Raw genomic sequence first — 27,708 nt, 5'->3', positions numbered from 1 at the left:
ATGAACTCAAGACTTATAATAAAATTCTTCAATCCAAAAATTTGAAAACTAAAACATTTTAATTTAATCTATTGTAAATCTAATTTATTAGAATTCAAACCTCCAAACAAATTAAGACAAAATCTGATTTCATTCCACCCACAACTCAAAAATCCATAATTACTTTTTTTATTAATGGAAAATAACTACTCCAAAAAAGTTGGGCCATTATATAAAACCTCATAATTCAGATTACAATTACAAGATCATATTGTTATTGTATTGTATGTGCAAAATGGATATTAGTTAATTACTAGAAAACTAATATACAAAATATGAATTGGGTAAACAGAAAACAAAAAGATTTAGATAAACTGAATTTGTAACAAAAATTAGACTAAATGAAAAATAGCTGGATAAAACGAGATTTGATAATAAAAGATAAATTTAAAGAGATATTAGGGGAGATAAATCATAAAAGATTAATTAAAAAAAATCTTTAGGAGATAAATTATGAAGAAAAGTAGGTCGGATTTTACCGAATCAGTTTGATTAAAATTTGATAACAGAAGCTTCAACGATTACATTGTATATATAACTTCGATTTCCAATCAATTTGCTAAAATTCTTACTGATTTTTGATTTTGCTAAATATCTAAATAAAACTTGAAAAGTTTTATATTCTTCACCGACTCTAGAAAAGAAGAAGAATGGAAATATGCAGAAAGATGGAATAAATTGAACAAATCTAAACAAATTCGATACTAAAAAAAAAATACATTTTGGAGGAAAATCAAGAAGTTTTTGTTTATTGTGATTAATTTACAAAATAATTATATATAATCTAACTTGATAATGAAAAAGAAGCTTAACTCGTAAAATCATATAAAAAAAAAGCAAAATAAGAAAACCGACTACTTATTTGTTTGTCAACAAGACATATTTCTACTAAGATACTGATAAAACAAAGTATATATAATATATTTTAAAATGATATAATACAATAATAAAATGATAAGTGATAAAAAACTGAAAAATGGAGAAATTTGAATGAAATATACATTTAGTTTAATTAGAATATGAATAAAATACATCACTAAGAATCATCCAGAATCAAATGTGTTAATAAGAATTTAAAATAATAAAAAATTAATAAGATAACAACACATTTGAAGATTCAACCGGAATTAGATGTGATAATGAGAATTTAAAATAATAAAAAATTTATAAGATAATGTAAAACTATGAATTAGAATTTAAATGAAGAAATAAAAATCAAATATGGATTCTTTTGAATGAATTTTGAAGAGTGGTTAATAAGATAACGTAAAGATAAAAATCAGAAAAGTAGTTATATAAAATCAAATAACCGTCAGACTCATTTACACCTTATTTTTAATAGAATTGATATCCGACGTTTATTCATTCACAATATATTTTTAATTAGAATTGATTCATGATATATCAATTAAACTATATTCAATATTTTTTATGGATGATCCAGGACAAATTCGATATTATAAAATTCGATCTCAGTACACGTTTTATTAAAAATCTTATTATTCTCAAATTTGCCAGAAATCTAAACCATCGAATTTTGCTATTTTATCAAATTTTCGGAAAAAAGAAACAAAATGGATTAAACATGATACGTCGTCGTTTGAAGTGTAAGCCCACAAGGGATAAACTTTGCAAATCACAACTATAAAACTGTAAAAGAAGGCCCATCTTAGCAAAGCTAGGGTTTTCTGTAAGGCTCGTCGATTACCAGTTGAGGCCATTGCCAATTTCTGAAGCAGAGAGAGCTTTCGAATCTCCTCCATAGTCGTCTACAATGGGTCGTATGCATAGCAGAGGGTCAGTTCATCTTCTTCTCTCTTTCCCATCTTCTTATTCATCCGATTCAATAACTCAATCCTTCCTCTCATCTACGATTGCAGAAAAGGTATTTCGGCTTCAGCATTGCCGTACAAGAGGACTCCACCGACTTGGCTCAAGATTTCTACTCAAGATGTAAGTCCCTTTTACCTGAAATAGTTAAGCTGCGACTTACTTTGATTGGAACGAACAGTTCTGGAATGTGTGTTGTGTGTTTGTGTTGATTAGGTTGAGGAAAACATCTGTAAGTTCGCGAAGAAGGGTTTGACTCCATCTCAGATCGGTGTCATTCTTCGTGATTCTCATGGTATTGCTCAGGTTAAGAGCGTTACTGGCAACAAGATCTTGCGCATTCTTAAAGCTCATGGTATTTGTTCCTCTTGTTTCTCAATTCGAAATTTTATGTTATATGAACTGAATATAGGAGAAGAGTGTTTAGTTTAAGCTTTTAGCTGTAGTGGTAATTGAATTTGTGTTTTTTGATGGTTGTGATTTGGATTACTTCCAAAAGGGCTTGCTCCGGAGATTCCTGAGGATCTTTACCATTTGATTAAGAAGGCTGTCTCGATTAGAAAGCATTTGGAAAGGAACAGGAAGGACAAAGACTCAAAGTTCAGGTTGATTCTTGTGGAGAGCAGGATTCACCGTCTAGCCCGCTACTACAAGAAGACCAAGAAGCTCCCACCTGTTTGGAAATAGTAAGTGGTCACTTATCTAATTCTTTGTAGTTTATTTTGTTATCTATGTTAGCTGGTGATTGTTTTAAGCCATTGTTGTTACTAATTATTAGGGTGGTTTAAGTTTCCTCTCTTCATGCAAAGTATTGTATTGCTTAGACTTTGATTAATAACGGTTTGGTTTTTTATTTTTAGTTTTTGAAAATTAAGCCTACAAACATCTCTTTCACCTCTAAATTTCTTGCTTCTTGCTTTGATATCTATTTATTCAGCATATAAACACCTCTTTCACCTCAGTTTTTAAATTTTTTTCTTGTTTTTGGAATTTGGCTAAGAATTCAACTCATATACTTAAGAAATATGCTAATCATAGGAAGAAATTGAGAGGAAATAAGCTTAAAATTTAAAAACCAAAGACGAAAAACTAAATGGTTAACAGAATCACATTAAAGGAATTGTACTTTTCACTGCATTTGTTATTTGAAGCTTAGTTCTTTTATATTCAGTAACTTCCTACTATCATCCTTCCTCCTCGGTGATTGATTGGTTGGATTTTTCTTTTTGTTTCAGCGAGTCAACTACTGCTAGCACACTTGTTGCCTGATTTTGTCGACTGCTGCACTTATGGGCGATTCAGCTCTTTTCATTTACTCTATTCGATGTAAGGTATTTCCATTATGTGGTTCTAGATTAGACATTGAATGGTTCCATGGTATCACAGAAACATAATGCTAAATTTTAGTCATTCTCATAATGATTTTGTAGTTTGTTCCCCGTCTAATTTGGACATGATAGTTTTTCTGTGTTAATTATAATTGATATTCCTCTGAGCTCAATATTGAAAATGTGGTCTCTGCTGAAGCATTTTGCACCATATTTCCCCTGCATAAGTATGCTAATTGGCGTACTTAAATTTCAAGCTTAGTGGGATTTTATTTTATTTTATTTTTTTTAAAAAATTGTGTCTATAACTTAATAGTTCCGATCCCATGGTAAAGAAAGATGATTCATAACTATAACTACATCGGGCTATATATGATATACTAGTTTTTGATTTATCAAACATCGGGCTTTGTGGGATCGGGTGCCTTATGCTATAACTACACTGCACCTCTTCTTGTACTTGTCTGTCATGTGGGAGGGCATATCTTCTGCAGAGCGTGCATTCGGTTTATGTTGTGATTAGGGGTGTTCTTGAGGTTCTCGGAAAGGATGTTCTCTTCTAAATAAGCTTGTTCCTGACGTGTGTTGAGACATTCATTCAGGTTCCCCGTACTCTCCTCCAGATGAGGTGAACCAGTTAAGGCAGTACGGTAAGTTGTAGTCTGGATCCACAAGTGCGTAAAAGTGTTTATAAACACTTGAAAAGTTAATCCGAAGAGGTCCTTAGTTAACTACTACTTAAATAAGACCTATTTAAGCTTTATAATTTGCAACTTGAGTTAGAAGTGTTTTTAAGCAGGTTATCATCACATGATAATGAGTAATATAGTAGAAAAGTAGAAACTACGGCTGAGACAGTAGTATCTTTTTCATTATTGTTATTTGCATTATTGCAATGGCTGATACATATTTTAGTAAATTTGCATCGATTTAAATTTTTAGCCCCTGAAATTTCACTTTATTTGAGCTAAAAAACATGTTTATTTTACTTGGGTTGATATATTTTTAAGTTACATATGTTATTCATATCTTTTAAGGTTTCAAATTGCATGTAAAAATTTTAGAATATTTGGTCATTCTTTATAATGATTTTGAAATCAAGACAATTCATCGAATGTCAACATGAATAAGTGTATTAACTTATATCCTATAAGCTTTTGGTTGAAGAATCCCGTGTATATTTATTTATTCATTTATTTATTATATGCACATTTAATGAATCACAGAATTGTCCAATCTTTCGCATCGATGGAATCTAATTTTGTACAAAACTTGAATCCATTTAAATTTATGTTTTTTTTAATTGAGATTTTTACTTTTTTTTTTTTTAAAAAAATTAAAATTAGTGAGTAAATTGACATAGAAACGAACATAAGTTGCAACACTCGTCAAAATCTGTGAAATGATGAAATTGCAATTTGTGGCAAAGTTCAATATATATTTTTTAAAATCAAAAGTTGGAGTTCATTAATTGTTTTTTGGTTATCTTATTTTTAAAAATACTTCACAACTAGTGTATAATTTTTAATGGGTTAAGGTTAACCTTTATGTCAATCTATTGTATTAAAGGACTAATCGATGTAAAAGTCGAATACCATATATTGCATAATGATATATATATATCCAATCATGAATGTAAGTAGAGTGAATATTAGCTTTTTTTCTTTTGTTTCTTAGATAATTTTCAATTTGATTTTTTACATTATAGAACTCTCAAAAGTTACTCTTGATATATTAAAGGTCCTTGATTAAGTTACTTTCTATTTTTTTTAAATTTATTATTATTTTTATTTTTATTTTTGTTATGGCTAAAGGTATGTTTTGTTCTCTAACATAGATTTGGAAGTTTCAAATTTCTTCTCTTAAATGACATTTCTTTCAGAAGCTTTTTGACTGATTGAAGGAAGAAAAAAAAAAACTCAAAACATTACAAACTTCATTTGAAACTTTTGAAAGTTAAGTGTATTTTTGAAACTTTTATAATATTTTGAAACTCTTTATATTTTCCATTTAAAACTAATGATAAGGGTATCTTTAAGCTCATTTTGGAAGTTTAGAAGTATTATTGAAACTTTTGAAATTTCAGAGTCATTTTTGACATAAAATATAAAGTTTATGGGTAATTTTTATAATTTAGCCTATATAGATACTATTGTAAGAGCAAAATGAAATTACTTTTTTTTAATAGAAAAGTGACAGGTTTTAAGTTTTTGAGCAACTATCAATTTATATTCTAAACATTGAAAATTGTATCAATTTATCCTATATAATATATCAACTCAAGTACTTTGTTAATGATTTGTAGTTATTTTTTCTTACTTTATTCCATCTATGATCAAACTCAAACTCGACTAAGTAAAATAAAAGAAAATGAATCAATGAAAATCACTCAAATTCAATTGAAACTTGCTACTATCTAATTGATATCCATATTTCTCTCTAATTTATATTTTTTTTAGGTCAAAGCATAGGGGAAACAGCTTGACAAACCTACGAACCCAACATCCCATCGAGTAGGAGAGGGAGGAAATAATATGGAAAATCATCTTTCTAGGACAAAGAGTAACCTCGAGAAGTTGTCAAAATTGCAAAAGTATGAACAACTTTGTTCTCCTCCTGAGGATCATGTCAAAAGCGCACAATGTTAACAAAATCCTTTACAATAATAATGTTCTCAATGAAAGTCCTGATTTCAATAAAAGAAACATGCTCCCTCGTGAGGAGCTTAATAACTTCCAGAACATCAAAATCGATCTCAACCGGAGGTTTGTGCCATCCCATTGCAATTCTAAAGCTTTGCCACCCCCTAACATAACTTCATCTTCAAAGCACACTCTTTGATTTACATTAAGTCATAAACACATGTAAAATTATACTTATTTTCTTGAAAGATAAAAGTAAACATTACGGGGCCGTTTGTTTTGCAGGCATCCTGGATTTCTATGGAGTGGGCATTTAGATTAGTATGTTTGTTTCGTGGTATTGTGTGATGCTCCGACATCTGAAGATTCTCAAATATCCTAGAATGTCCAGATGGAGGGCATCTGGAGAGTTTTGGATGTCCTCCTGAAACATGAGTTTTCCAAATTTTTGAGTTGAGGACATTCACACAGCCAGCCATGTATATCATATATTTTTCTTGAGAAAAATAACATATAAAAATAATATAAATTAAATTAATTTTAAAAGAAATTCAAATTGATAAAAACAAATATGTTATATAAGTTCAAATTAAATCAAATTAATTATAAAGTAATAGTCGTAAGGGCATTCTTGGAACTTAATGTAAATTTAAGATATTCCCCAGTAGAAATTCTACTAAATAAATACCTAATATATATAATTCTAGGCATCTAAGATTTCGGTTATTTACGGTTATTTGTTTATATATATATATAATGAGATTTTAATTATAGCTTAATAACTATTATTTCACGAATGTTCTAAGATTTAGGTAATTAGGTTTAAGCAATATTTTAAGACATTTTTAACATTTGGATAGATTCTCTCATATTTTAATTTCACAACATTTCTTTTTAAAAAATGTCATTTTTAAATTTTATTATTAATTATATAAAGATTTCATTTTTTGAAATATCATTAATTATATTAATTTTCATCGATAAAATTTTGAAACATTTAATTTCTTCTTTCTTATTAACATCATTTTCAAATTTCAACAATGGTGTAATAAGAGGTTATACGTTAGAAAACCCTTTTTAGTAGCAATATGTTGTATGTAAAAAAAAGCCACGTAAAAGTAGCCCAAACTTTGTTTGAAATTGGGCTTCTTCTAATTTGGGCACTCGATTAATCCACCGATCTGCTTCCTTAGCGCCGCCCTACAAAGCCCCCGCCACCGCTCACCTCCGAGATTCCCGCCGTCAAGGCCCTACCGGCCGATTCTTCTGCTACTCACTCTTCTATTCTAGAGGTTAGTTCCATCTCTTCTTCACGTTTCTCCTCCGTTCATCCATTTCCGCTCATCCTCCGAATATGTAAAATGAGTTTCTCGCCATGATAGCGTTGATTAGATTTCGGAATTTATCATACAAATTCCGAAACGAAACTGATTTAGTCAGATGTTTTCATTCCGGAACGAATCTGAAATCCAATTCTCCGGACTCTTCCTTCTCTACCGTTGCTATTTTCTGGGATTTGGATAATAAACCACCGAAATCGTTACCGCCTTACGAAGCCGCTGTTAAGCTCAAGGCTGCAGCAGCTTCTTTCGGCGCGGTTCGATACATGGTGGCATATGCGAATCGGCATGCGTTTAGCTATGTGCCGCAAGTTGTTAGAGAGCGGAGAAGAGAGAGGAAGATGCTTAATCAATTGGAGAGAAAGGGCGTGATTAAATCGATCGAGCCGTATCTGTGTCGTGTCTGTGGGAGGAATTTTTATACGAATGAGAAGTTAGTGAATCATTTTAAGCAAATTCATGAGAGTGAGCATAAGAAGAGGTTGAATCAGATTGAATCTGCGAAGGGTAGTAGAAGAGTGAAGTTGCTTGCTAAGTATTCGATGAAAATACAGAAGTATAAGAATGCTGCTAGGGATGTTTTGACTCCAAAAGTGGGATATGGTTTAGCAGATGAGTTGAAGAGGGCAGGGTTTTTTGTGAAGACTGTGTCGGATAAGCCTGAAGCCGCTGATGTAGAATTGAGAAACGACATGGTTGAGATTATGGATAGGAGAAGAGCAGAGTGTCTGGTTCTTGTATCAGATGATTCTGATTTTGTGAATGTTTTGATGGAGGCCAAGTTAAGATGTCTCAGGACAGTTGTTGTAGGGGATCTCAATGATGGGCCATTGAAGAGAAATGCTGATACTGGGTTTTCTTGGAAGGAAATTTTAATGGGGAAGGCTAAGAAGCAGGCTGTTTCTGTTGCGGGAAAATGGAAGGATCGGGATGTTTTGAAGAGATTGGAATGGACATACAAACCTCAGTTGGAGAAGGAAGTGTTTGGTTTGGATGATGTGGGCGCGGGTGAAGATGATGAAGAAGGTTCTGATGATGGGGGACTTTGTGAGAATATGCAAAATGATGACAGGGGTGCTTGGTGGGATCTCAACTCTGATGCTGAAACTGAAACTGTTTCGTCCCCGTCATGGAAATGACTTAACTGTAGCATGTATCCTTGGTTTGTGATTCGTGTTCTCTCTATAATTTATACAAGTTATGGTTCAAATTCCCTTGTGTTGAAGGCTTCTTTCTATTCTGTAACTTTTGAATTGAAGACATGGGTGATATGGTTCAGTTATAATCTATAAATGAGTTCATAATAGAAATCAAATGATAGATTGGATTTGTATATATGCGAATATATGGTTTGCATTTGATAATAATAAAAAAATAGGCTTTGCATAAGCAGACTCCTTTCAAGCATATTTCTACCAAAAATAGTTCTACCAATACCATAGCCTGTTGCTTCATCTTTAGTTGAATACTACCCTAGAACTTATTGTTGGACATTGTTTTGAGCGGTTTGAGATAGAATTTTAGAATTATGTAAAGTGTTTTCCAACCTGTTAAATATCCTTTAACAAATTTTAGGATTTTGTTTGATAGTCGAAAGTAATTTTAAAAATTCAAAGAGGCCTGAAAACTTGTAGGGATTTGGGAACCATTATTAGATATCATCCAAACCCATTTTTGGTTAAAGAAATTGAAAACTAATGGTATGCTATTCATAAAGTTTGGCCAGGAAACAACAAACGTTGAAGAAGATAGGTTGAAATCTTTGCCTACTCAGTAGAAATCTTAGACCATTCATGTTACGGATTCTTCACAATCAAAGAAACAGACTTCCCAAAATCTTGTTTGTAACTTCCATGACATGTTTATTCAAAGTTCGGAGTGAATTATATGCATATGAGATGTAATGGCTGAACTTGTTTTCGATTGCCTGAGATACAGTGGCATGAAGTTTTCGAGAATTGTTACGAGTTCAGAAACATGGACAAGTACATCCTCAACTTGACTATAGAACTGAATGGCTAACCAGAACTGGCTAGAGCTTTAATATGTATTGCCGTAAACAGAAGCCATTTCATATATTGGTACCTATTCAAGATGATAAGTGAAGTCCACCAACCGGCCAGCATGTTTCATTTCTCTCAGTCATGAATTGTAAGCCTCAACAGAATATAGTCCTTAGGAAAAATACAGAAAAAGAACAGAACCAATGAAGCAACATGTGGGACAGCTATGAAAAGAGGCTTCTAGTCCTGCTGACGAAGAGCAAAAACCAAATCTAATGCAGGAGGAGGTGCTGCTTCTTTGAAAGCACGATATGACTAAAAAAATGCAGCAAACTATCAAAGATTGATGATCAGTGGACACGAACAACATTGTGAAGAATCTAAATGTTAGAGAAAGCCCGGGCAATTCTGTTCTTGGAACCAGAATAATAATCCTGGTACCAATTCACAAACTTCTCCAGTCCGGTTCTGAGATTGGTAGTCGGCCTGTAACCAAACTCCTTATGAGCCAAACTTATGTTGGCATGAGTGAACTTAACATCTCCATTTCTGGGCATTGGCAGAAGTTTCTTCTTTGCCTTAACTTTCAACAGCTTCTCTAGTATGGAAACAAGCTCACTCACTGGTACTGGTGATGTGTTTCCCAGATTGAAAATCCTCAACTGTGCAGGCTTCTTCTTCTTCCCACCACTCCCTGTACTCTTCTTAGCAGTATCCAGAGCCCCTAAACACCCTTTCACTATATCATCAATGTAAGTAAAATCTCTAGCAACTGTACCATGATCGGGAGCTTCATAGATTGTTATTGGCCTTCGTTTAAGAATATCTTTAGTGAAGAAGAAATACGCCATGTCAGGGCGACCCCAAGGTCCATAAACAGTAAAGAATCTCAGACCAGTGATTGAAAGCCCGTAAATATGATTGTAAGTATGAGCTATCTCCTCTCCGGCCTTCTTTGTAGCAGCATAAAGACTAGCTGGTTGATCAGTTCGATCCTTTTCTGAAAAGGGTATCTTAGAATTCAATCCATAGACTGAGCTAGAAGATGCCCAAACAATGGCGGGCTGTGGCTTTGCTGACTTACAGGCTTCCAGAAGGTTTACAAACCCAGCAATATTGCTGTGCACATAAGAACCTGGGTTCTGCATTGCGTACCTGACTCCAGCCTGAGCCGCAAGGTGCATAACATGGGTGAAAGCCACAACATCGAAGAGCTTACGAAGCAGTTCTGAATCGTTAATGTCTCCTTCTACAACAAACACAGCAGCGTGATCAAGAAGCTTCCGCCGAGCTCTTTTAAGCTGTGGATCGTAGTAGTCATTGAAGTTATCGAGTCCAAGAACCCCATCGCCTCGTCGTTTCAGGGCGATGGAAACATGGGTTCCGACGAAGCCAGCGGCGCCGGTGACGAGGACGGTGAGGCCAGAGTCAGTTTGAGCAGAGCGGCTGACCTTTTTCTCCCAATTATGGCCACCCCAAGAGTCCCCACCAAGGGCTCGGCGAGGTGCGGCGGAGGATGAAGGAGGGGAGAGGACGAAAAAACAGATAATGAAAATCAAGAACAAGAAAGACCATAGAGTCAGCCTGGAAATGGCGGAATGAACCCTCAACCGGTGAATGTACGGCTGCGATTTCTCCGTCTTGAACTTCCCCGGCGTTGATGGTAAGTGATCGATGTGGGAAATGGTCTTCTGTTGTGACATTGGCCAAAATGAAAACGTCTTCAATCTCAAATTGGGAGTTGGGGTTGGAAATTTATGGTGTAGAAACTAGAAAGTGTTTGGCTGGTGAGAAAACAAAAGGGGTTTGTGGGATTTCAGAATGAAAGGTGGGTTTTCATCGCCATTATCAATTGGGTTGGTTCTTCCTGGAAGTGGAAGATTTGATTTGGGTGTTGGTGGGGGAAAAAGAAAGGCAAAGGAAAAAGGAAAAAAAGAAGGAGAAAAGGGGGAGTGAATGAGAAGGAAAGGGTTGGAATAGTGACGATAGAAACAAACCGTGGAGGCTTATTTGACTTATTGACCAACTGCTTGACTTTTTCAATTGAAGGGTGTGGATTTTTCTTAGATTCAAAATCTATCCCATTAAGGTAACACTGCCTCACTCTTTGCAATTTCCCATGTATTTTCCATTCGCCCTCTATGGTAATTTTGGTTTCATTAGGTTTAAACATGGTGGCTTGTCATTAGGTAATTTTGAAGTCAGGAGAAATGGTCTCACGAGGGATTTTGAAGTCTTGTGCGTGGGTTCTTCGTGAATCTCAGGACTTTCCTATCTGCGTCCGGTAGCTTCTCAAGACTTTAAAAGGGGAGACTATTTGAGTTGGCTTAACTTCCCTCCTCAAGTTAATAGGGCAGTGCACCTTTGATTGTGGAGTCAGATTTGACAAATATCATTGGAACCCTTAACGAGATTAGTCGATCTATTCGAAACCAAGAATGTGATTTCTTTTGTTTCTTGCAAGTGTTCATGTAATTTTGTTGTTCACTCTCTAGCATATTTGTAGATCTTTTTTATTTCTTCCAAGGAGAAAGATCTTGCTACCTATTGGGAGGTCGATTATCTATGGTGGTTCCTCTATTCTTAATGAGAAACTTGCGTGTTGTTAGTGTTGTTTGTTAATGAAGTTCTTTTTCAATTATTTTTTTTTTTAAAAAAACTAACTTTTACCCTTGAACTTTCTTACATATTAGAGTCAAATTAAGAATTTGATTTTGTACTCTTCAATGTTAAAACTTTTAATGTTTTAAAAAATGTTAGAACTTTTAAAATCCAATTGAATGTCTATTATAATTCATCAGTTTGTCCAAAAATTTAATCATAGCATTATCTTTTCTTAAGCCCCATCAGTACACGTCTTTGTAATTTATTGGACACATGTGGAATTATTTCTTTTTAATAATGATACTTGTACTAAAAGACTAACATTTGAAAATATTTTTTTAAATAATGATTCTTGTAATAAAAGCTTAACATTTGGAAATTTTGCACCATTTATTATTCTGAAGTTGAATTCAATAAAATTGAGTTTAAATTATAAATTTAATCTTTAAACTTTGTCTTTTTAACTTTAAAATTTACGCATGTAGTTTATGCATATTTGCAAGATTTATTATCAACCCTACAATTATCTCTCTTTAAAAAATATTATACCTTGACATTTCAATTTTAATTATTGTATTTTCAAAAAATTTTAATTTTTATAGAAATTAGTTAAATAGCCACAATAATTTTCATGCAACGAAATACATGTGAATATTGAACCATATACAAAATGCTAATAGTTAACAAAAAGTTTGTACTAAAAATAAATGAAAAACAATTTTTTTTTTCTAAAAAACAATAAACTAGATTCAAACATCTATAAAAAAAATATAGAGATTAAAATTGAAGAATTTTCAAACTATAGAGATCAAAATGATATTTTAAATAAGAGGAAAAAGCATGTATAGAGAGTGACTATTAGAAGGATTTTAGTTCAAATGGTGTATAGGAAAGAAATGATATCAATCTAAAAATTAGAGGAATTATAGACAAGTACAAGTATATTAGGCTCCTATTTCTTTTGTATTCCATTCACATTAACTTCATAGTTAGGTTTATCTAGGGATGTTTATTTTCTCCATAAAAATTCGCAGTTACCTATGTTTCGCCCGTTTAGGTGGGGAATGGGATAGGGAATGGTGAAAAAAAAAAAATTCTTTCAAAAGCTAAACACCCCTAATTATAGATTGTCATTTTATAGGGAATTTTTCTATAGAGCATGGGTGAGGATAAAACATGGTGATTAGGTCTGCAAGAGAATGCCTAAGTTATGGGTATTTAGTTATGTTATTCAATCTTAGCCGAGGCTTAAATTTGGAAGCATGACCTCCCTTCATATATCATGATTTGCATGGGATTAACCAAACAATGATAAACATGTTATATTTGGGACTTGGGACAAGGATAGGACTTCTCCTCATTCTAGGTCCATGCCTTGTTATATATAATCTTTAAATTTAAGTTCCTATTGTTCAATCTATATCTATGGCTTAGCTCTTCAGAACACGATTACTCGATCATCCCTTTAGGCCTTCTATAACCTATATTGTATCAGCATATCCTTGATTTGGATTCGACACAAGCTAAAGTTGATCTTTCCATCAATTTTCTTCATGTTAATTTACTTGATTCATAAAGCTCGACATACATACTTGATTCCTAGAAATTTTGCAAATGGTAAACAACCCAGATTATCCATCGTATCATAACTCATTTCAAGAAATATTTTTTTACGTGGAAGTTTCAGAAAATTCTGCAATAATAAAGTGTTAAAGTTAGAAACATGTAGCGGAAGAAAAACGAATCATTAAGCATTCTAATTCATTAATTTTGGCTTTGAATTAAGCATGCTCATAAACTATCAAGAGAGTTTCATGATATACCTTTGAAGAAACACTTGAATCACGATTCCAGTTGCAAATCTTCTCCAAATTGGCTTGTGAACCACCACAAGGGCTTCCCTACTATCTTCTAGGTGTCTTGGATTGAGTTGTGGGACTCAAAATAAGTTTGAATTGAGAGAACAAGGAGGAGAGATTCTGGTTTTTCCAGCTGAAAATCTATCTTCAACCTTTGAAGTTTTTCAGCTTATTCCACCCAAATGCATGCTCAATTCCACTCAGATTCTTCAGTATATATTACGTGACAATCATGTAAGAACCATTGCTGCATGAATTGTAGCTCATGCTTGGATTAATGACTGAATTTGGAGAGTGGAAAGTGTGTAAATTTCTAGGTTGGAAAGTGGAAAATCCCACTTTTTGGGATTTTTTCATTTTTCATTTCTTTTTTAATTTTTGATTTTCAAAATTAATTTTCTTTTCAAAAATGAAAATTTATTATTAATTTTACACAATTAATTCAATAATTAATTTATCTAATAAAATTAATAATAAATAATTAATTTATCTAATAAAATTAATCATAAATAAATAATTAAATAATTTAATTAATTCTAATTAATTTAATATCAAATATTAAATTAATTTATTACCAATTTCACTTTCATGAATTTAATATTTAAATATTAATTGATTCTCCAATTTCGTTTACTTCCAAAATTAAATGCGTAATTATATCACATATAATTACTAATTCCCTTAATTCTAATTTGAATGTTTCAAATCAACTTATCACACTATTGTAAGGCCAAACCATTTGTGAGCTAGTAGGGGACCTCGTGGACCTACAGATCATGGATTCCAACGATCTGAGATTAATTGGCTAATTAGCCCCCATTCGTTAACTACTGGGTCACTCCTCTAAAGCCTAGAGTTACACTCCCCCATTGTAGATATATTGTGTCCACTTGATATAATCATGCTTAGTAAATTAACCTTTCACAAATTGTTCGTAATAACGGTTAGATCAAATGACTATTTTACCCCCAAGATTACCTCTTGTTTCTTAAGTCCCACTGATCCTCTAATGAACAATTGGTTTGCGATCCGATCATCAAACTGAGTCCCTTTCGGACCAATGAGAGGGTAGAGCCCCTTGTTCAAGATCTGGAGTCAGCACTTAGAGGAAACAACCTCTCTACTATCCCTAAAAGAGGGTAAGAGTGAATTCTATCTTGCACCCTATGTTCCTAGCTATCTACTTCGTCTTACCTCTGAAATGGGAGGCTTATTGAGCCGGCGTTGTTGAGCCAATCCTCACCCATGCAAATCTAAAGACAATCCCGAATAAACAGGAGTTCATAGTTAGCTCAGGATTTAGGTCAAGTTACCTAGGTCATCGCTTTGAAAGAATCAGTCCTAAGCAGTAAACAACGTTATAAAGTAAGAGTGACTTATTTCGTGATCCGATCTTGTATAAACTCATTGCACATAACGCCCCCAATCCTCATGTCATTACATGTACGAATTAGGATCACTTTGTAGCAGTTTACAACTCCTTGTAACAACTACAAAGTGGGCTGCATCCAATAGTGTTACCAGAATAAGACACCCAACCTTATTCATATACTATTGACCATTTTGACTATTTACTCGAACCCGATCCACTTTTATGTCTCCACATAAAGTTTAAGTATTCATGTAATAGTCATGGATCTTTTAGTTTATTGGTTTTATTTCTAAAACGAAATAAGCAATTTATATATTCAATAACAATTTATTAAGTTTTCAGAATAAGTTTAATGTTTACAAACCACGAGTGTTAGGACATAAAACCTAATATAAAGCATATTCATAATCCAAGAAACTACAAACTTAAAACTCTAATACACTTATCGGCAAAAATCCTCCACTTTTATAGCTAGAATAAGAAAAAAAAAAATCTTAAAAGAAAATAATAAGAATAAGAAACACAAGAATTTACATAGAGAACTCAAAATTCAAAACTCAAAACTCAAAAGAAAATTATCTATAAAAAAAAAATTTACTATGCAAAAAATTATTATTATTATTATTATTATTGAAAAGATATAAAAAACAATTATAATCACATATACATCATTTATCACTATAATCTCAATTACACAATAACACTCTCTTAAAACTTATGAACCATTCACACCACTCTTTTCACTCTTAGATCAGAATACAAAAGAGAAATTAAACTAGAGTTAGTGCACCTAAAGTAAATATATCTTCCACAATTCTTTTAGGTTATTTTTAATTTTTTTTTAGATATTTTAAATATCTCAATTTTTATAAGAAATATATTAAAAATTCTGTGTTGAGTTATTTTGTTAGCAAATTGTTTTAAAATTTACTTAAACTTGCCATTTGAAATAACTGAATTTTGTTGATAGACAAGATAAGTTGTATAGGTCAATTAACATCTCAGTTGCACAAATGTCCAAATATGTTAATAATTAATCGATAATTCTTAACTTTTAGAAAGAACGTTTATAGGTCTCAAAATTTTAAAAAGCATCTAATAAATTTATGAACTTTCAATATTATATATCCAATATATTTTCACCATGTTTAGAGTATATATATTTTTTCCAAATTCACGAATAAATTAGATACAAAATTTAATGTTTAAGATTCTATTAAACACAAAATTTAATTTATGTCTAATTAACCAATTCATTTTTTTAAATGCCAGACGTGTAAAAAAGCGTATTAAATATAAAATAGAAAGTTTATGAATTTGTATATATAGACAAAATTAAAAATTTAGGAATCTATCTGACAAACCTATTAATCACAAATTTGAAAATAATTTAAGACGAATAAACTTATAATTTAACCTCCATTTTTTTAAAAATGTATGAAGAAAGAACTTGATTGAGAAAATGTAATAGTAAAATTGAGAATATAAAATAAATAATAAATAATAAAGATCAAACATGTATAAAAAGAGGGCACCTTTTGCTCCTTTGTGGGTGGAAATGGTGATAATTATAGAGACTTGGAAAGAAGGCAAAAGGGCATGAGAATATGGGAAAGTTATCTTGTTTCCTAATTTAAGTTAGGGTTGTCTTAGTTGTTGATTATTATTATTATAGACAAGAGCCAAAAAAAAAAAAAAAAAAAAAAAAAAAAAAAAAAAAAAAGAAGAAGAAGAAGGAAAAAGAAAAAACACACCACCCACAAAATTGCTTTCATCATCACAACAAAATTGGAAGAATGGGAAAAAGGGTATTTAAGGAAATAAGACACATTTGATGATAAACTTTTTGTCCTCTTCTTTTTTATTTTTTTAATTAAAAACCAGACTCTAAACTTTCATAAACGTAACAATTTAGTTTTTGAATTTTCAATTATGTAATAATTTAGTCACTCTTATAGAAATTAATGTTAAGATTTAATGAGATTTCTTGCCTAAATAAATCGATAAACTAATTAGAGACTCAATTTTTTATAAAATATAAAGTCTACATTATAAATTAATAAAAATTGACATCCACTTTAAAAATTGATTTATGTTAGAGACTAAATTGTTATGAATTAAAAAATACAAGGATTGAATTATTACATATGAAATTTCAGGGACTAAATTATAACAAAATTGAAAGTATAGAGACTAAATCATTACAAACCAAAGTTCAAAGGCTAAATTGTTACTTTTATGAAAATTTAGGGACCAAATACATTTTTTAACTTTTTTTTTGTAAACTTGAACATAGTATACAAAATTATTACATTGACAAAAATAGTTAAGTTCGAATATCCACTTTTATAATTATTGAACTAAAAAATAAATAAAAAGAAAATATTACTTTTGGTCCCTAAGATTTATCTTAGGTTGTATTTGAATTCCATAGATCATGTTTGATAACTATTTTATTTTTTGCTTTTGTTTTTGAAAATAAGTCTATGAACACTACTTCCACCTCCAAATTTCTTCTTTTATTATCCACTTTTCACCAATAGTTCAACTAAGCAAGCCAAATTTTGAGAACTAAAAAAAAGTAGCTTTCAAAAAGTTGTTTTTGTTTTTGAAATTTGGCTAAGAACTCAACCATTATATTTAAGAAAGATGCAAATCATTGTAAGAAATGTAAATTAAATAAGCTTAGTTTCCAAAAACAAAAACATAAAACTAAATGGTTACCAAACATGGTCTTAGTTTTTAAATTTGATATTTTAGGTCATGTTTGGTAACTATTTAGTTTTTGGTTTTTATTTTTGAAAACTAAATCTATTTCATTCATATTTCATACAATGATTTGCATATTTCTTATTTACAATGGTTGAATTCTTAGCCAAAATTCCAAAAACAATAACAACTTTTTGAAGTTATTTTTTTTAGTTATCAAAATTTGGCTTTATCTTTTAAACCATTGTTGAAAAATAGATAACAAAAAAAGAAATTTGGAGGTAAAAATAGTATTCATAAATTTAATCTTCAAAAATAAAAATAAAAAATAAAATAGATATCAATCAGGGCGCTAGCTTTTTATGTTTAAGATAATCTTGTTTTTTAGTCCCATCGTCAACAATTTTGGTCCTTACATCAATTTTTTTATTATGTAGTCTTGACTAGACATATTTTTACTTTTAAGCTAAAATGGCATAAATTTAACAATAATAATATTTTGTGACATTATTTTAATAATAATATGTTAACAGTTTTTACACTAAAGTAAAAAGTAAATGTTTCTTTAACCATGTTTATCGTTTGAGCAATGTTCTGGTCCATTCGTCGGCTTCCAAGATGTTGATGGAGCAATCTTCTCTTCTGGTCTCTTTATCCTTTTTGAGTCTCTTGTTTCTCTTGATGTAATTATGTAGTTGTACTACAATAAATATCACATACAATAACATTAAAAAAAAAAATGCTATTATAGACTTTTTATAACGTTTTCAAAAAATACATTTTTTAGTCTTTGAATTTATTAAAATAAGTACATTTGGTCCCTAAATTTTCAAAATATATTTGTAGTCTTCAAGCTTTTAAGAATATGTTTAAAAGATCTCTAAAGTACTTTATTATTATTATTTTACATAATTATATGACATTTTAAATTAAAAAATAAAGTTTAAAAGTTAATTTGAGAGAGAATAGCTAATTTTTTAAAATTTTATTTCTAATTTAAAATAATAAAAAAATTACTACATGAACCTTTTACACCTATTTTTAAATACTCAGAGGCTATAAAGATACATTTTGAAAACTTAAGTATACACCGGGACCAAAATGTATGTTATGAAAACTCATTAACCAAACACATATTCTTTAAAACTCAAAGACTAAAAAGACAACTTTCAATATTTCTCTATAGTTTTTGAAATTTAACTAAGATTTTCATAGCATTTTTAGAAAATTGCCCATCTTTGGAATCACAAGAGTCAGTTCTAAATACAGTGAGTAAAATTTTTAAGGTTTCAAGTAATTAACTAATTACATTTGTAATTTGACTTAAAATCTAAAGGGGTCAAACTCTTATAAAATCCAATAAAGACAACATCCCACTTAATTTTTTTTTTTTCTAAAAAAAATTGAGATCAGATTGTACCCCTCTATACATGATCAAAGAACTTGTGTCCTCTAATTTACATATCAAATTTAAGTTTGAGTTAAATACTAATTGACTTCTCTTTGATATACATGAACCCTTGAATGCAATATTTGGAGATGATATGCAATCAGGTGAATCAACTATCTGTTCCAGATTGCCTTGAAAATATTAAGGGCTGCCTCTACATTCAAGAGGCAGATTATCCAACCATGAATCATCTAAAACATGAGCTGAGGTTTCGAACTCGGTAGGCCATTCTAAACTCACATCTATATCATCAAATACGACGGGTTTATATTTACCATCCCGAGTCAAACAAATGTGTTGCAACCAAAGATTGCACTGTACAAACACTAAATCATTCAACTTTTCTTGTTCGGCTCTACTACGCTTCTTCGAATGTAAGGTTTCGAACGTGCTCCAGTTCCATCTACTGCACCCATAAGAACTACAGGGTTGGTTTAGTATTCGTATTGCCGCTCTCTGGAGTGTGGGGATTTCGTAACCGTACCCAGACCACCAATCACCTGAGGATGCAATATAGAAAATGAAAATGAAAAAACAAAAGTACCATAGTAGGCCAATGGAATCCTTGAGCAGCCATGTAAAATTTATAGAAAATGGGTTCATTCAAATGCTTCTACACCCACATTTCATAGTTTGTAAAGGATTTTTTTTTTCTTTTTTTAAAGGATCGAGCATAGCTCAATGGATATCATACCTGGGGCATTTATAGTTCTCCCCAAGATAGCAAAGTCAGTACCAAGAGCACCTTGTCCATTTACATAAGCAGGATGTTCTCTAGTGATCTCCATTTTATCTTTATCAGTCGTTGCCATCTTCAACATGGCTTCCTGAAATCCGTTTCTGATTCTCAGATCAATCTTGAAGTTTGGATTGTAAAAAACAGACGGGTTAAGGAATGCTGCTGCTGTGTGCAACGTTGTGTGAAGCTGCAAATTCCATCTCCGGTCGATTGTCTCCCAAATAGGCACATATTTATCCTCAATGCCATTGTAATATGTTTTTATTTCAACCTTTGCCCTCTCTATTCCTTCAAATATATAGCCCATGGCAGGCATGTCTCCATCAACAATTCTCAGAATTCTTATAAGTGGTTCAGTAATGTTGACAGCTTCTTGTGCATCCTTCCAAAATCTATCCAAATACAGCAAGGAAATAATTGCCTGTGCATCAGGCCGCCTGCTATAAATTGAGGACAGCCACTCGGAATGAGCAAACATGTGTTTGAGATTGTCCTCAAAAATCACAATGGACCTCAAGGAGAGAAAATTAGTCACAAATCTAGTAATTCTCGGCCTGATCAATTCCTTCCCACTGGTGAATTTTCGCATTGTATTCAAAATCGATGCATGACTATAAATGTAGCGGGTGATGATCTTTGCCTCCTCCAATACTGTACCGACCCACTCGATTTTACTTATGTCCTCCAACATCTGATTAACACAGTAAGAAACACATGGAGACCAAAATAAGGAAGTGTACTTGGTCATGAGAAGCCTTCCAGCATAGACATAACTGGCAGTAGCATCTGTAATAACTTGGACAACATTCTCCACTCCAACCTCGAGGACGATGGTCTCAAGCAAGTCGGACAGGTAAGTCGCATCATCTTCATGACCCGATATATCGACTGACTTCAGAAACAGCATTCCTTTAGAACACGTAATAGAAATGACTAGAAATGATTTGGTGCGTCCATCTGACCAGCTATCACACAGGATAGTGCAGCCTGTTTCTTTCCATTCATCTCCATACTTTTTGTAAGAATTATGTATGTCACCTTTCACTTTATCCAAAAGAGTAGATTTTAATTTCTCATAACTTGGTGCTTTGTATCCTACTCCATATTCTGCTATTGCATTCACCATTTCCTGATAATACAAGGACTTAGCAGCACTGAAAGGAATAGAATTATGGAAGAAAAAGATGGCAACTTTTTTATCAGTCTCATCCTTCTTCTGCTTTTGCACATCATCAATTGGCGGTTGTGCACTTGGTGAAGGGCACGGAAACGTCGATGGGCAGTTGCTTTCATTCTGACCACTGGATCCATGATGGATACCACCACTAGCTGAGGAGCTATGTTGCTGTCCATTTGTTGCAGTTTCCATATCCACCTTTGGTTTCTTAGGTGCTTTCTGTTTCTTAGGAGTGCTTAATATACCTTGAATATGGTCTCGAACATCGGTCGGAACTTCAGCACATGGAACTATATCTTTGTTTTTAATTTGAGCCAAATGAAATTTCATCCTGTATACACCTCCACTGAATTCCCGCTGACAATAATTACAGCGAACCTTCTGTCGTGTTGCATCAACAAGGACACAATGTTCCCAGCAAGCATCCCTTCCTCGAACCATTGTCTGTAGGAAGTATCACAATCTGTTAAGCTATGATTTAGTAGAATGCCTTTACCATTGCAGAAGGTATACAATATTCTGTGCCCCTAGAATATAAATACTGCAGTAGGTCAGAAGTATGATAACAGTAAAATGAGGAAAAATAACACATAGAAGAGATAGATGAGAAGACATTTAAAATTTAATGGGGAGAGAGAGAGAGAGAGGAGGAAATTAATAAGTGGTACGTAAGCTAGGCAGTTTTAAGCCCAAAGCTCACTAAGAGTGATACTCGTGCACACAAAAGGTAGTCTTACAATCATCTTCTCTGGCCCTTAGTTATTTGGTTATATCCAGAAGTTAAGTCAAGCAAGGAAAGAATTGTGGCTCCCTTTAATTCATCTAAGAGCTCCTTGATTACGATGATAGAAAATTTTGAACTTTGAAGGACCAATATCCTGACATGCTGAAAATTAATGCGAAAAGCCAAATTCCAACTTTTTTAACTAGTGAAATAGGAGCGGAAAAGGGACTAGCATGTTGGTAATTTAGCATCCCTATATAGTCGGTCGGATGCTAATTGGGGATGTGTCTGTGATTGTTTTTTTTTTTTTAAATTTTTCCAGATAGAAAGTCAAGCTTCCGTTATAAGTTAAGAATGAAAGAAAGAAGGCATACAAAAAGACTTATCCAACAAAAAGAGGTAAACAAGAAGTGTGCCTGCAAATAGTTAAATTTGGTGATCTATGCTTCTCTTTCTAGGGTGGCAAACCTTGGGTATAAAAATGACTTGCTCTTCCTCTTCAGAAGAAAGGGTAAGCTTGCCTCACTTCACAAGATAATCTTCATCATTGGTGCCTGATATTTTAAGCTGCAGTATCCCTAAAATGATATCAATGTCCCCTAAATCCAATGATAAAATTCATCAGCAAGGGACAAAGGTAGAACCTTGAAGTAACAGAACCATTCCTTTACAAATTCATTTTCCTTCCACAAAAATTTCCATAACTTGAAACCTCAGAGACTTCAATATTTAATTTTTTATCCCATGGCTGGGAGATAAAAATCGTGCTGCTTCACAATTTCTTCTAGATAAGAAAATCCAGCCATGGGTTAAAATTTTAGCTACTTCACGACGGATTAGGACCAGTGCCTCACTTTGCTATATTACTGTGTCATAAGAACAATGACAAAATTGAGGGACATCTTTACTTCGTTCACGGCATCAGTTTCAATTTCAAGCTCTATCTCTTCCCATTCAATATCATTGTCATGTACAAGCAGGACTTTCAACGGATACAAATAGAGAAGATGACCTCAATCACTACTCCATATACAACTATCTCCCTTTCTAATTCACAATAGTTCTCTCTTTACAACCCCTCCCTTACTCTAAATAGAACAATCTCTCTTATCCAACTAAAGCTTCACTATTGCATTTCCTTGCATAATAAGTATTTATAATGGGAGGTCTAACAAATTTTCAAGAACGACCAAAACTTGACTGGAGAAAATATCAAAGACCTCTGCCCTTCTATCCCAGGATTGAAGGAAAATGAGATTGAAAGAGGAAGATATGGTTGAAAAGAATAAGATAAGACCTAGCAAGAACTAGAAAAGCTGTCTTTGGACTTCAAAGTTCAAAGTGATCTAGACTTAAAGCTTATTTGAATGACTTACCCAGTGTTTTAAAAAGGGTTTTAAGTGTTAGACAGTGGTTTTAAAGACTTGGAAAGTCACTCTAAACAGGAACTTAAAAAAAGCCTGCCTTCCAGAGTTACAAAATTTCTGGAATCCAAAAATCTGAAAATTTTCTACTTAAATTTTTTATTAAAAAAATCATGTTTTTTTTTTTTTAGATTCCATCATTCATTAGACAGTGGTGATTGATACATCTTCAAGATAGCTGATGAGAGATCCATTGCTAAAATCTTTAGCCTTTACAGAACCAAAAAAATCGCAATGACTAAAGAGAGTCACTTGAATAGTCAGTTGATCAAAATAAATACAATGAAGATCAACTCAAAGTTCTACTAGTACTTAACTTCTAGAAATTTTGAAGCATATCAGATGCACCTTCAGGTGGGAAGACAGACTATTTGACGACTGCAGAGCCAGAATCAAAGTAACTCTATTGTTTATTATGATGAACATACTTGATCAAAGACCATCTATGGACTACCTGATGACTTTAAATCAACTGAAGACCAAGGTCCACAACTATAACATTTCCATGTTGCAGGCAGTTGACAAATGGTGAACATTCTTAATGGACACAGCAGAAAGAATCTAACCTTGATTTTCTAAACTTTCAAGACTTCATCTAATTCTTCTTCATGGCAAGCCAATATAAAGGTCTTAAGGTCCTCATCCTCATTCACTCAAAATACATTCAGATGTTATTCTCACTCAAGGCTCTTTTCCATCTCTCTTTTAAATATTATATTCTTATCTTTTGTGAAGAGTCTTTCCAACTCTTTCCTACTACTTACTTTTGTTCAGGTTTTCTAAAGTAGGCATCACCTACATCTAAAGATTCCAAAAGTCCCTTTTTTTTAAAAAAAAAAAAATCATTCAAGTTAATAGTTAATTTGAACAAGAGATCTTGTACAACTGTGTTCTTGAGTTTTCAAAGTTTTGCATTCAAGTTATCACAAACTTGTCTGAGAACAGTCTTACACTTCAGTTTGTGTTGAGCCTCCACATTACCTTACAATGTAGAAAATCCAGCATATACATTTCAACAATGACATGCCCCTACACTGATGCAGCCCAAAGAGCCTAAAACAAACCTGAGCTGTTATGATTAACGGGAAAAGTTTTTTCACTTTTACTTTCTAAGGCAGATCAATCATTTGACACTAAAAACACAAAGAATAAGCACAGAAAAAGTAGAAAAATGAAATCCTCATTCTTTCAGGTGAAAAAGTGAATCTAGTATGAAGGAAATGTTCCAAATCCAAAGCATCCCAATCCATTCATGTACTGAAAATACCACATAACTACTATGTTCTCACATCAGAACTTCTGCAGTTACTAATTCTATTCATAAAACATTAGAAATACCAAAATCCACACAGCAAACAACATCTATCCACTATTCACAAATCCAGTTTGTTTGTGTAAACACCATTTACTTAAGTTAATGTTCTCATCCCTTTTCCATTTCTCATCCCTTTCCCATTTTCTGACAGATTCAGAATCTGAAAGTGACTTCAACTACAACTCATTTGCTTACGGTAAGCTCTAAATTAAAACATGCAACTAAGCTTTAATTTATCAACTCATGCTAATTACTACCATCTTTAGAAACAGCTAAGACAATGAATTATTCCAAAAATTAGCTTCATAGAAACAGAATTCCATGAGAATTAAGCTTCCAAAGACTACTGAAAACAATATTTATAAAAAGTTGCTGAGAGAGAGTAATGCGTTGAAGAGTTCAACAGTGAGAGTACCTGGGGAGACAGAATTAGTAAGAAGGAGAAGATCTGAAATAGAAGTTTAGTATCATCGGAAGGTCCGAAGTTGGAAGGATGAGATTCCGGCCGCCGGGACTCCGGGAAGAAAGTGACGGCCGATTGGAGGAAAGGGAAAGGAGCCGAGTAATTGAAATACAACGGCGATAAATTAGTTGACTGCTTGCTTTGTCGAGCGAGGAGGAAACGCGGAATTCGCCATCATTTTTCTCCGTCACGTGATCAGCACGTGGTTTTCGTGTGTCATTTTTGGGTGAAATTTTCCATTTTTCTATTTGAAAAGTTTAAATGTATTATAAATATTATGATAATAAATATTCATTAGATGCTAGTCCATTGACCATGTTATTTAAGAAAAAAGTCAGCCCAAAGACAAGTCAACAACACAATTAGCAAAAATAAGTCCAAGTGTTCAACCAGTTATACAACAGGAGCCATGTTAGACTAATTCCAGAAGATTCTGATTATTAATATTCTATTTTTATGAATATTTTTGTGTACCAATTATTGTATGAGAGGGGTAATATTTGTTATTCTTTTCCTTCAATTGTTTGCCTTAATTTAAGGCGCCCTTTGTATAAATTAGTCGTAAGGCTATTATCTCTGTGAGAAAGAAATACAAAATTGCTTGTCCATTTTTCTTATTTTGGTATTAGAGAATCATGGCTAATGCCTCTCGCAACTCATCATCTGGGACACCCAATTTCAGCAGCCCTCCACTCAACCAACTATTGAATCAGATCACCACAATCAAATTAGATCGAGGGAACTTTCTCCTCTGGAAGAATTTGACCCTCCCTATCCTTCGTGGATACAGAATTGAAGGCTACCTCCTAGGAAAAATTGTTTGTCCTCCTATGTTCCTCAGACGTAACACAACCAGCGCAAGTGGAACAACCACCACTGAAGCCTCAAATCTCAAACCGAAGGAAGCAACACCACAAATTTACTAGCAGAAGAAGTTTTAAATCCTGCCTATGAAACCTGACTTATTGTTGATCAGCTACTCCTGGGATGACACTATAATTCAATGACACTGGAAGTAACTACATAGTCATGGGATATGCATGATCAAAAGACTTGTGGGATGCAATCCAAGAACTCTTTGGGATTCAATCTCGGGCAGAGGAAGACTACCTTTGCCAAACTTTTCAGCAGACAAGAAAAGGTAATGCTAGTATGTTTTAGTATTTACGACAAATGAAACTTCATTATGATAATCTAGGTCAAGTTGGAAGTCATGTTCCAACAAGAGCTTTAATCTCACAAGTTCTCCTCGAACTTGATGAAGATTACAATGCCATTGTAGCTACTCTTTAAGGCAAGCCAGACATCACCTAGTTGCAAATGCATTATGAGTTACTGCCATATGTAAAGCGCCTGGAAGCTCAAAATGCTCAAAGAGCAGGAGCTGCGAACAATGCCCCATCAGTTAACATGGTCAGTAGTAGACCTACATCAAATCATTAGGTACAACCCCACGGTCGTTGTGGTAATCAGAATGGAACTTGAGGCTGTGACAGAGGATGATTTCGACCTATATGTCAAGTCTGTGGAAAAATCAGACATACAATAGATGTGTGCTACAACAAGTAGAATAAGGAATTTGGCCTTAATCACAACTCTAATAAAGGGAACAACTCAAAGAACAACAATGGTAAGTCCCTTATAACACTGATGACTACGCAAAGTGGAAACTCATTTGTCCCCAATTCTGAAAACATGAACGATTCAAATTGCTATGTCGACAGTGGGGCATCCAATCATGTGACCTGTGATTACAACAATCTCATAAACTCAGTGGAATATGGAGGTAATGAATTGGTCACGATAGGTAATGGTGATAAATTAGAAATAAACTCAGTTTGTAGCTTTGCTCTTTTTGATGGAAACTGTCTACTGAAACTAAATAATATCTTATATGTGAAGGAACTCTTAAATAAGAGAACATTGAGCAGAAGCCAGATCATTCCAAACTCATTGTGAAATAATAAAACATTTATAAACATAAAACTATAGTTATGCATTATCGAGTAAATTACAACATGCTTTTCATTTAAAAGAAAGGGAATTGAGTAACATACCTTTGAAGAACTCTTCTTCAAGTATTTCCTCGATGTACACTAGTTAGGCGTCCCAACAAACTTGATCACCAGCACGAACGCAACGAACAACCAGTGATTTCACGAACTGTCTGATTCTCGAACCCAATCGAATAAGACTTGATCCTCGACCCTCGAACAACAACACTCGACAATATCACTCGGTTGCCTTGTTATTCTCGGGCCATGAGAAGGTGCGTGGCGCCACATCGTTCAAGCCCTGGAATCAATCTCGAGATTCATGACTTTGACCTATTCATCCTGGTCAACATCCTCCATTGCCTTTTTATAGGACAACGGCCCGAGAGGTGTTCACATATAGTAGGAATATGTTGTATTGTTCATTAGAGGGATCAGTGGTACTTAAGGAGGAAGATGTAATTACAGGGGTAAAACGGTAAATTGGCCTGCTGTAATTACGAGCATTTGTGAAGGGTCATCGTATTGATGATTGGTTATATCCAATGGGCATAGAAATATATCTATGGCAAGGAGAGTTCAATTGTCGGTCTTTAGTGGAGTGCCTGGCAGTTAACGGATGGTGGATACCGTGACTAAAAAGTTTATTCAGTTATTCATGTACCGTTGAGCTTCGAGCCATAGGTCCATAAGGTC

The 27,708-nt window shown here is 33.1% G+C and overlaps 4 protein-coding genes across 8 annotated transcripts; 2 read left to right on the top strand and 2 right to left on the bottom strand.

The window, feature by feature from the left end:
• Positions 1-1,677: 1,677 nt before the first annotated feature.
• Positions 1,678-3,408, top strand: LOC120069197 (40S ribosomal protein S13-like). Its single transcript, XM_039020882.1, has 5 exons — positions 1,678-1,836; positions 1,920-1,992; positions 2,086-2,224; positions 2,369-2,555; positions 3,105-3,408. Exons 1-5 carry the CDS (start codon positions 1,814-1,816, stop codon positions 3,136-3,138), a joined length of 456 nt encoding a protein of 151 aa, XP_038876810.1. The 5' UTR covers positions 1,678-1,813; the 3' UTR covers positions 3,139-3,408.
• Positions 3,409-6,944: 3,536 nt separating this feature from the next.
• On the top strand, positions 6,945-9,326 carry LOC120069203. Of its 2 annotated transcripts, none has more exons than XM_039020888.1 (2): positions 6,945-8,332; positions 9,188-9,326. In XM_039020888.1, exon 1 carries the CDS (start codon positions 7,215-7,217, stop codon positions 8,316-8,318), a length of 1,104 nt encoding a protein of 367 aa, XP_038876816.1. In that variant the 5' UTR covers positions 6,945-7,214; the 3' UTR covers positions 8,319-8,332; positions 9,188-9,326. The 2 variants fall into 2 exon arrangements, with proteins under 2 accessions (XP_038876816.1, XP_038876815.1); XM_039020887.1 differs by having other exon boundaries at positions 9,118-9,246.
• On the bottom strand, positions 9,282-11,271 carry LOC120069202 (UDP-glucuronate 4-epimerase 4). Its single transcript, XM_039020886.1, has one exon. It carries the CDS (start codon positions 10,883-10,885, stop codon positions 9,563-9,565), a length of 1,323 nt encoding a protein of 440 aa, XP_038876814.1. The 5' UTR covers positions 10,886-11,271; the 3' UTR covers positions 9,282-9,562.
• Positions 11,272-19,157: 7,886 nt separating this feature from the next.
• LOC120069237 lies at positions 19,158-25,173 on the bottom strand. 4 transcript variants are annotated; one of them, XM_039020947.1, is made up of 4 exons: positions 24,971-25,173; positions 24,222-24,309; positions 19,871-21,536; positions 19,158-19,676 (listed from the first exon to the last, which is right to left on the bottom strand). In XM_039020947.1, exons 2-4 carry the CDS (start codon positions 24,249-24,251, stop codon positions 19,318-19,320), a joined length of 2,055 nt encoding a protein of 684 aa, XP_038876875.1. In that variant the 5' UTR covers positions 24,252-24,309; positions 24,971-25,173; the 3' UTR covers positions 19,158-19,317. The 4 variants fall into 4 exon arrangements, with proteins under 4 accessions (XP_038876875.1, XP_038876874.1, XP_038876877.1 ...); XM_039020946.1 differs by having other exon boundaries at positions 24,222-24,293; XM_039020949.1 differs by lacking the exon at positions 24,222-24,309 and having other exon boundaries at positions 19,871-21,619.
• Between the last annotated feature and the right edge of the window lie 2,535 nt (positions 25,174-27,708).

The sequence above is a fragment of the Benincasa hispida genome, unplaced genomic scaffold (genome assembly GCF_009727055.1).
Source record: "Benincasa hispida cultivar B227 unplaced genomic scaffold, ASM972705v1 Contig285, whole genome shotgun sequence".
NCBI lineage: Eukaryota > Viridiplantae > Streptophyta > Magnoliopsida > Cucurbitales > Cucurbitaceae > Benincasa > Benincasa hispida.
Note: the sequence above shows the minus strand (reverse complement) of the source record. Positions and strands in the feature narration are given on the sequence as shown.

Excerpts from the sequence above, each read along its gene's own strand:
- LOC120069197 (XM_039020882.1), top strand. The coding sequence starts at position 1,814 with ATGGGTCGTATGCATAGCAGAGG. Across the intron at positions 1,993-2,085 it reads TCAAGATTTCTACTCAAGAT|GTTGAGGAAAACATCTGTAA; the intron begins GTAAGTCCCTTT and ends TGTGTTGATTAG. Across the intron at positions 2,225-2,368 it reads GCGCATTCTTAAAGCTCATG|GGCTTGCTCCGGAGATTCCT; the intron begins GTATTTGTTCCT and ends TACTTCCAAAAG.
- LOC120069203 (XM_039020888.1), top strand. The coding sequence starts at position 7,215 with ATGATAGCGTTGATTAGATTTCGGAATTTATCATACAAATTCCGAAAC.
- LOC120069202 (XM_039020886.1), bottom strand. The coding sequence starts at position 10,885 with ATGTCACAACAGAAGACCATTTCCCACATCGATCACTTACCATCAACG.
- LOC120069237 (XM_039020947.1), bottom strand. The coding sequence starts at position 24,251 with ATGTATATGCTGGATTTTCTACATTGTAAG. Across the intron at positions 21,537-24,221 it reads TGGATTTTCTACATTGTAAG|ACAATGGTTCGAGGAAGGGA; the intron begins GTAATGTGGAGG and ends TACTTCCTACAG. Across the intron at positions 19,677-19,870 it reads GAGAACTATAAATGCCCCAG|GTGATTGGTGGTCTGGGTAC; the intron begins GTATGATATCCA and ends TTGCATCCTCAG.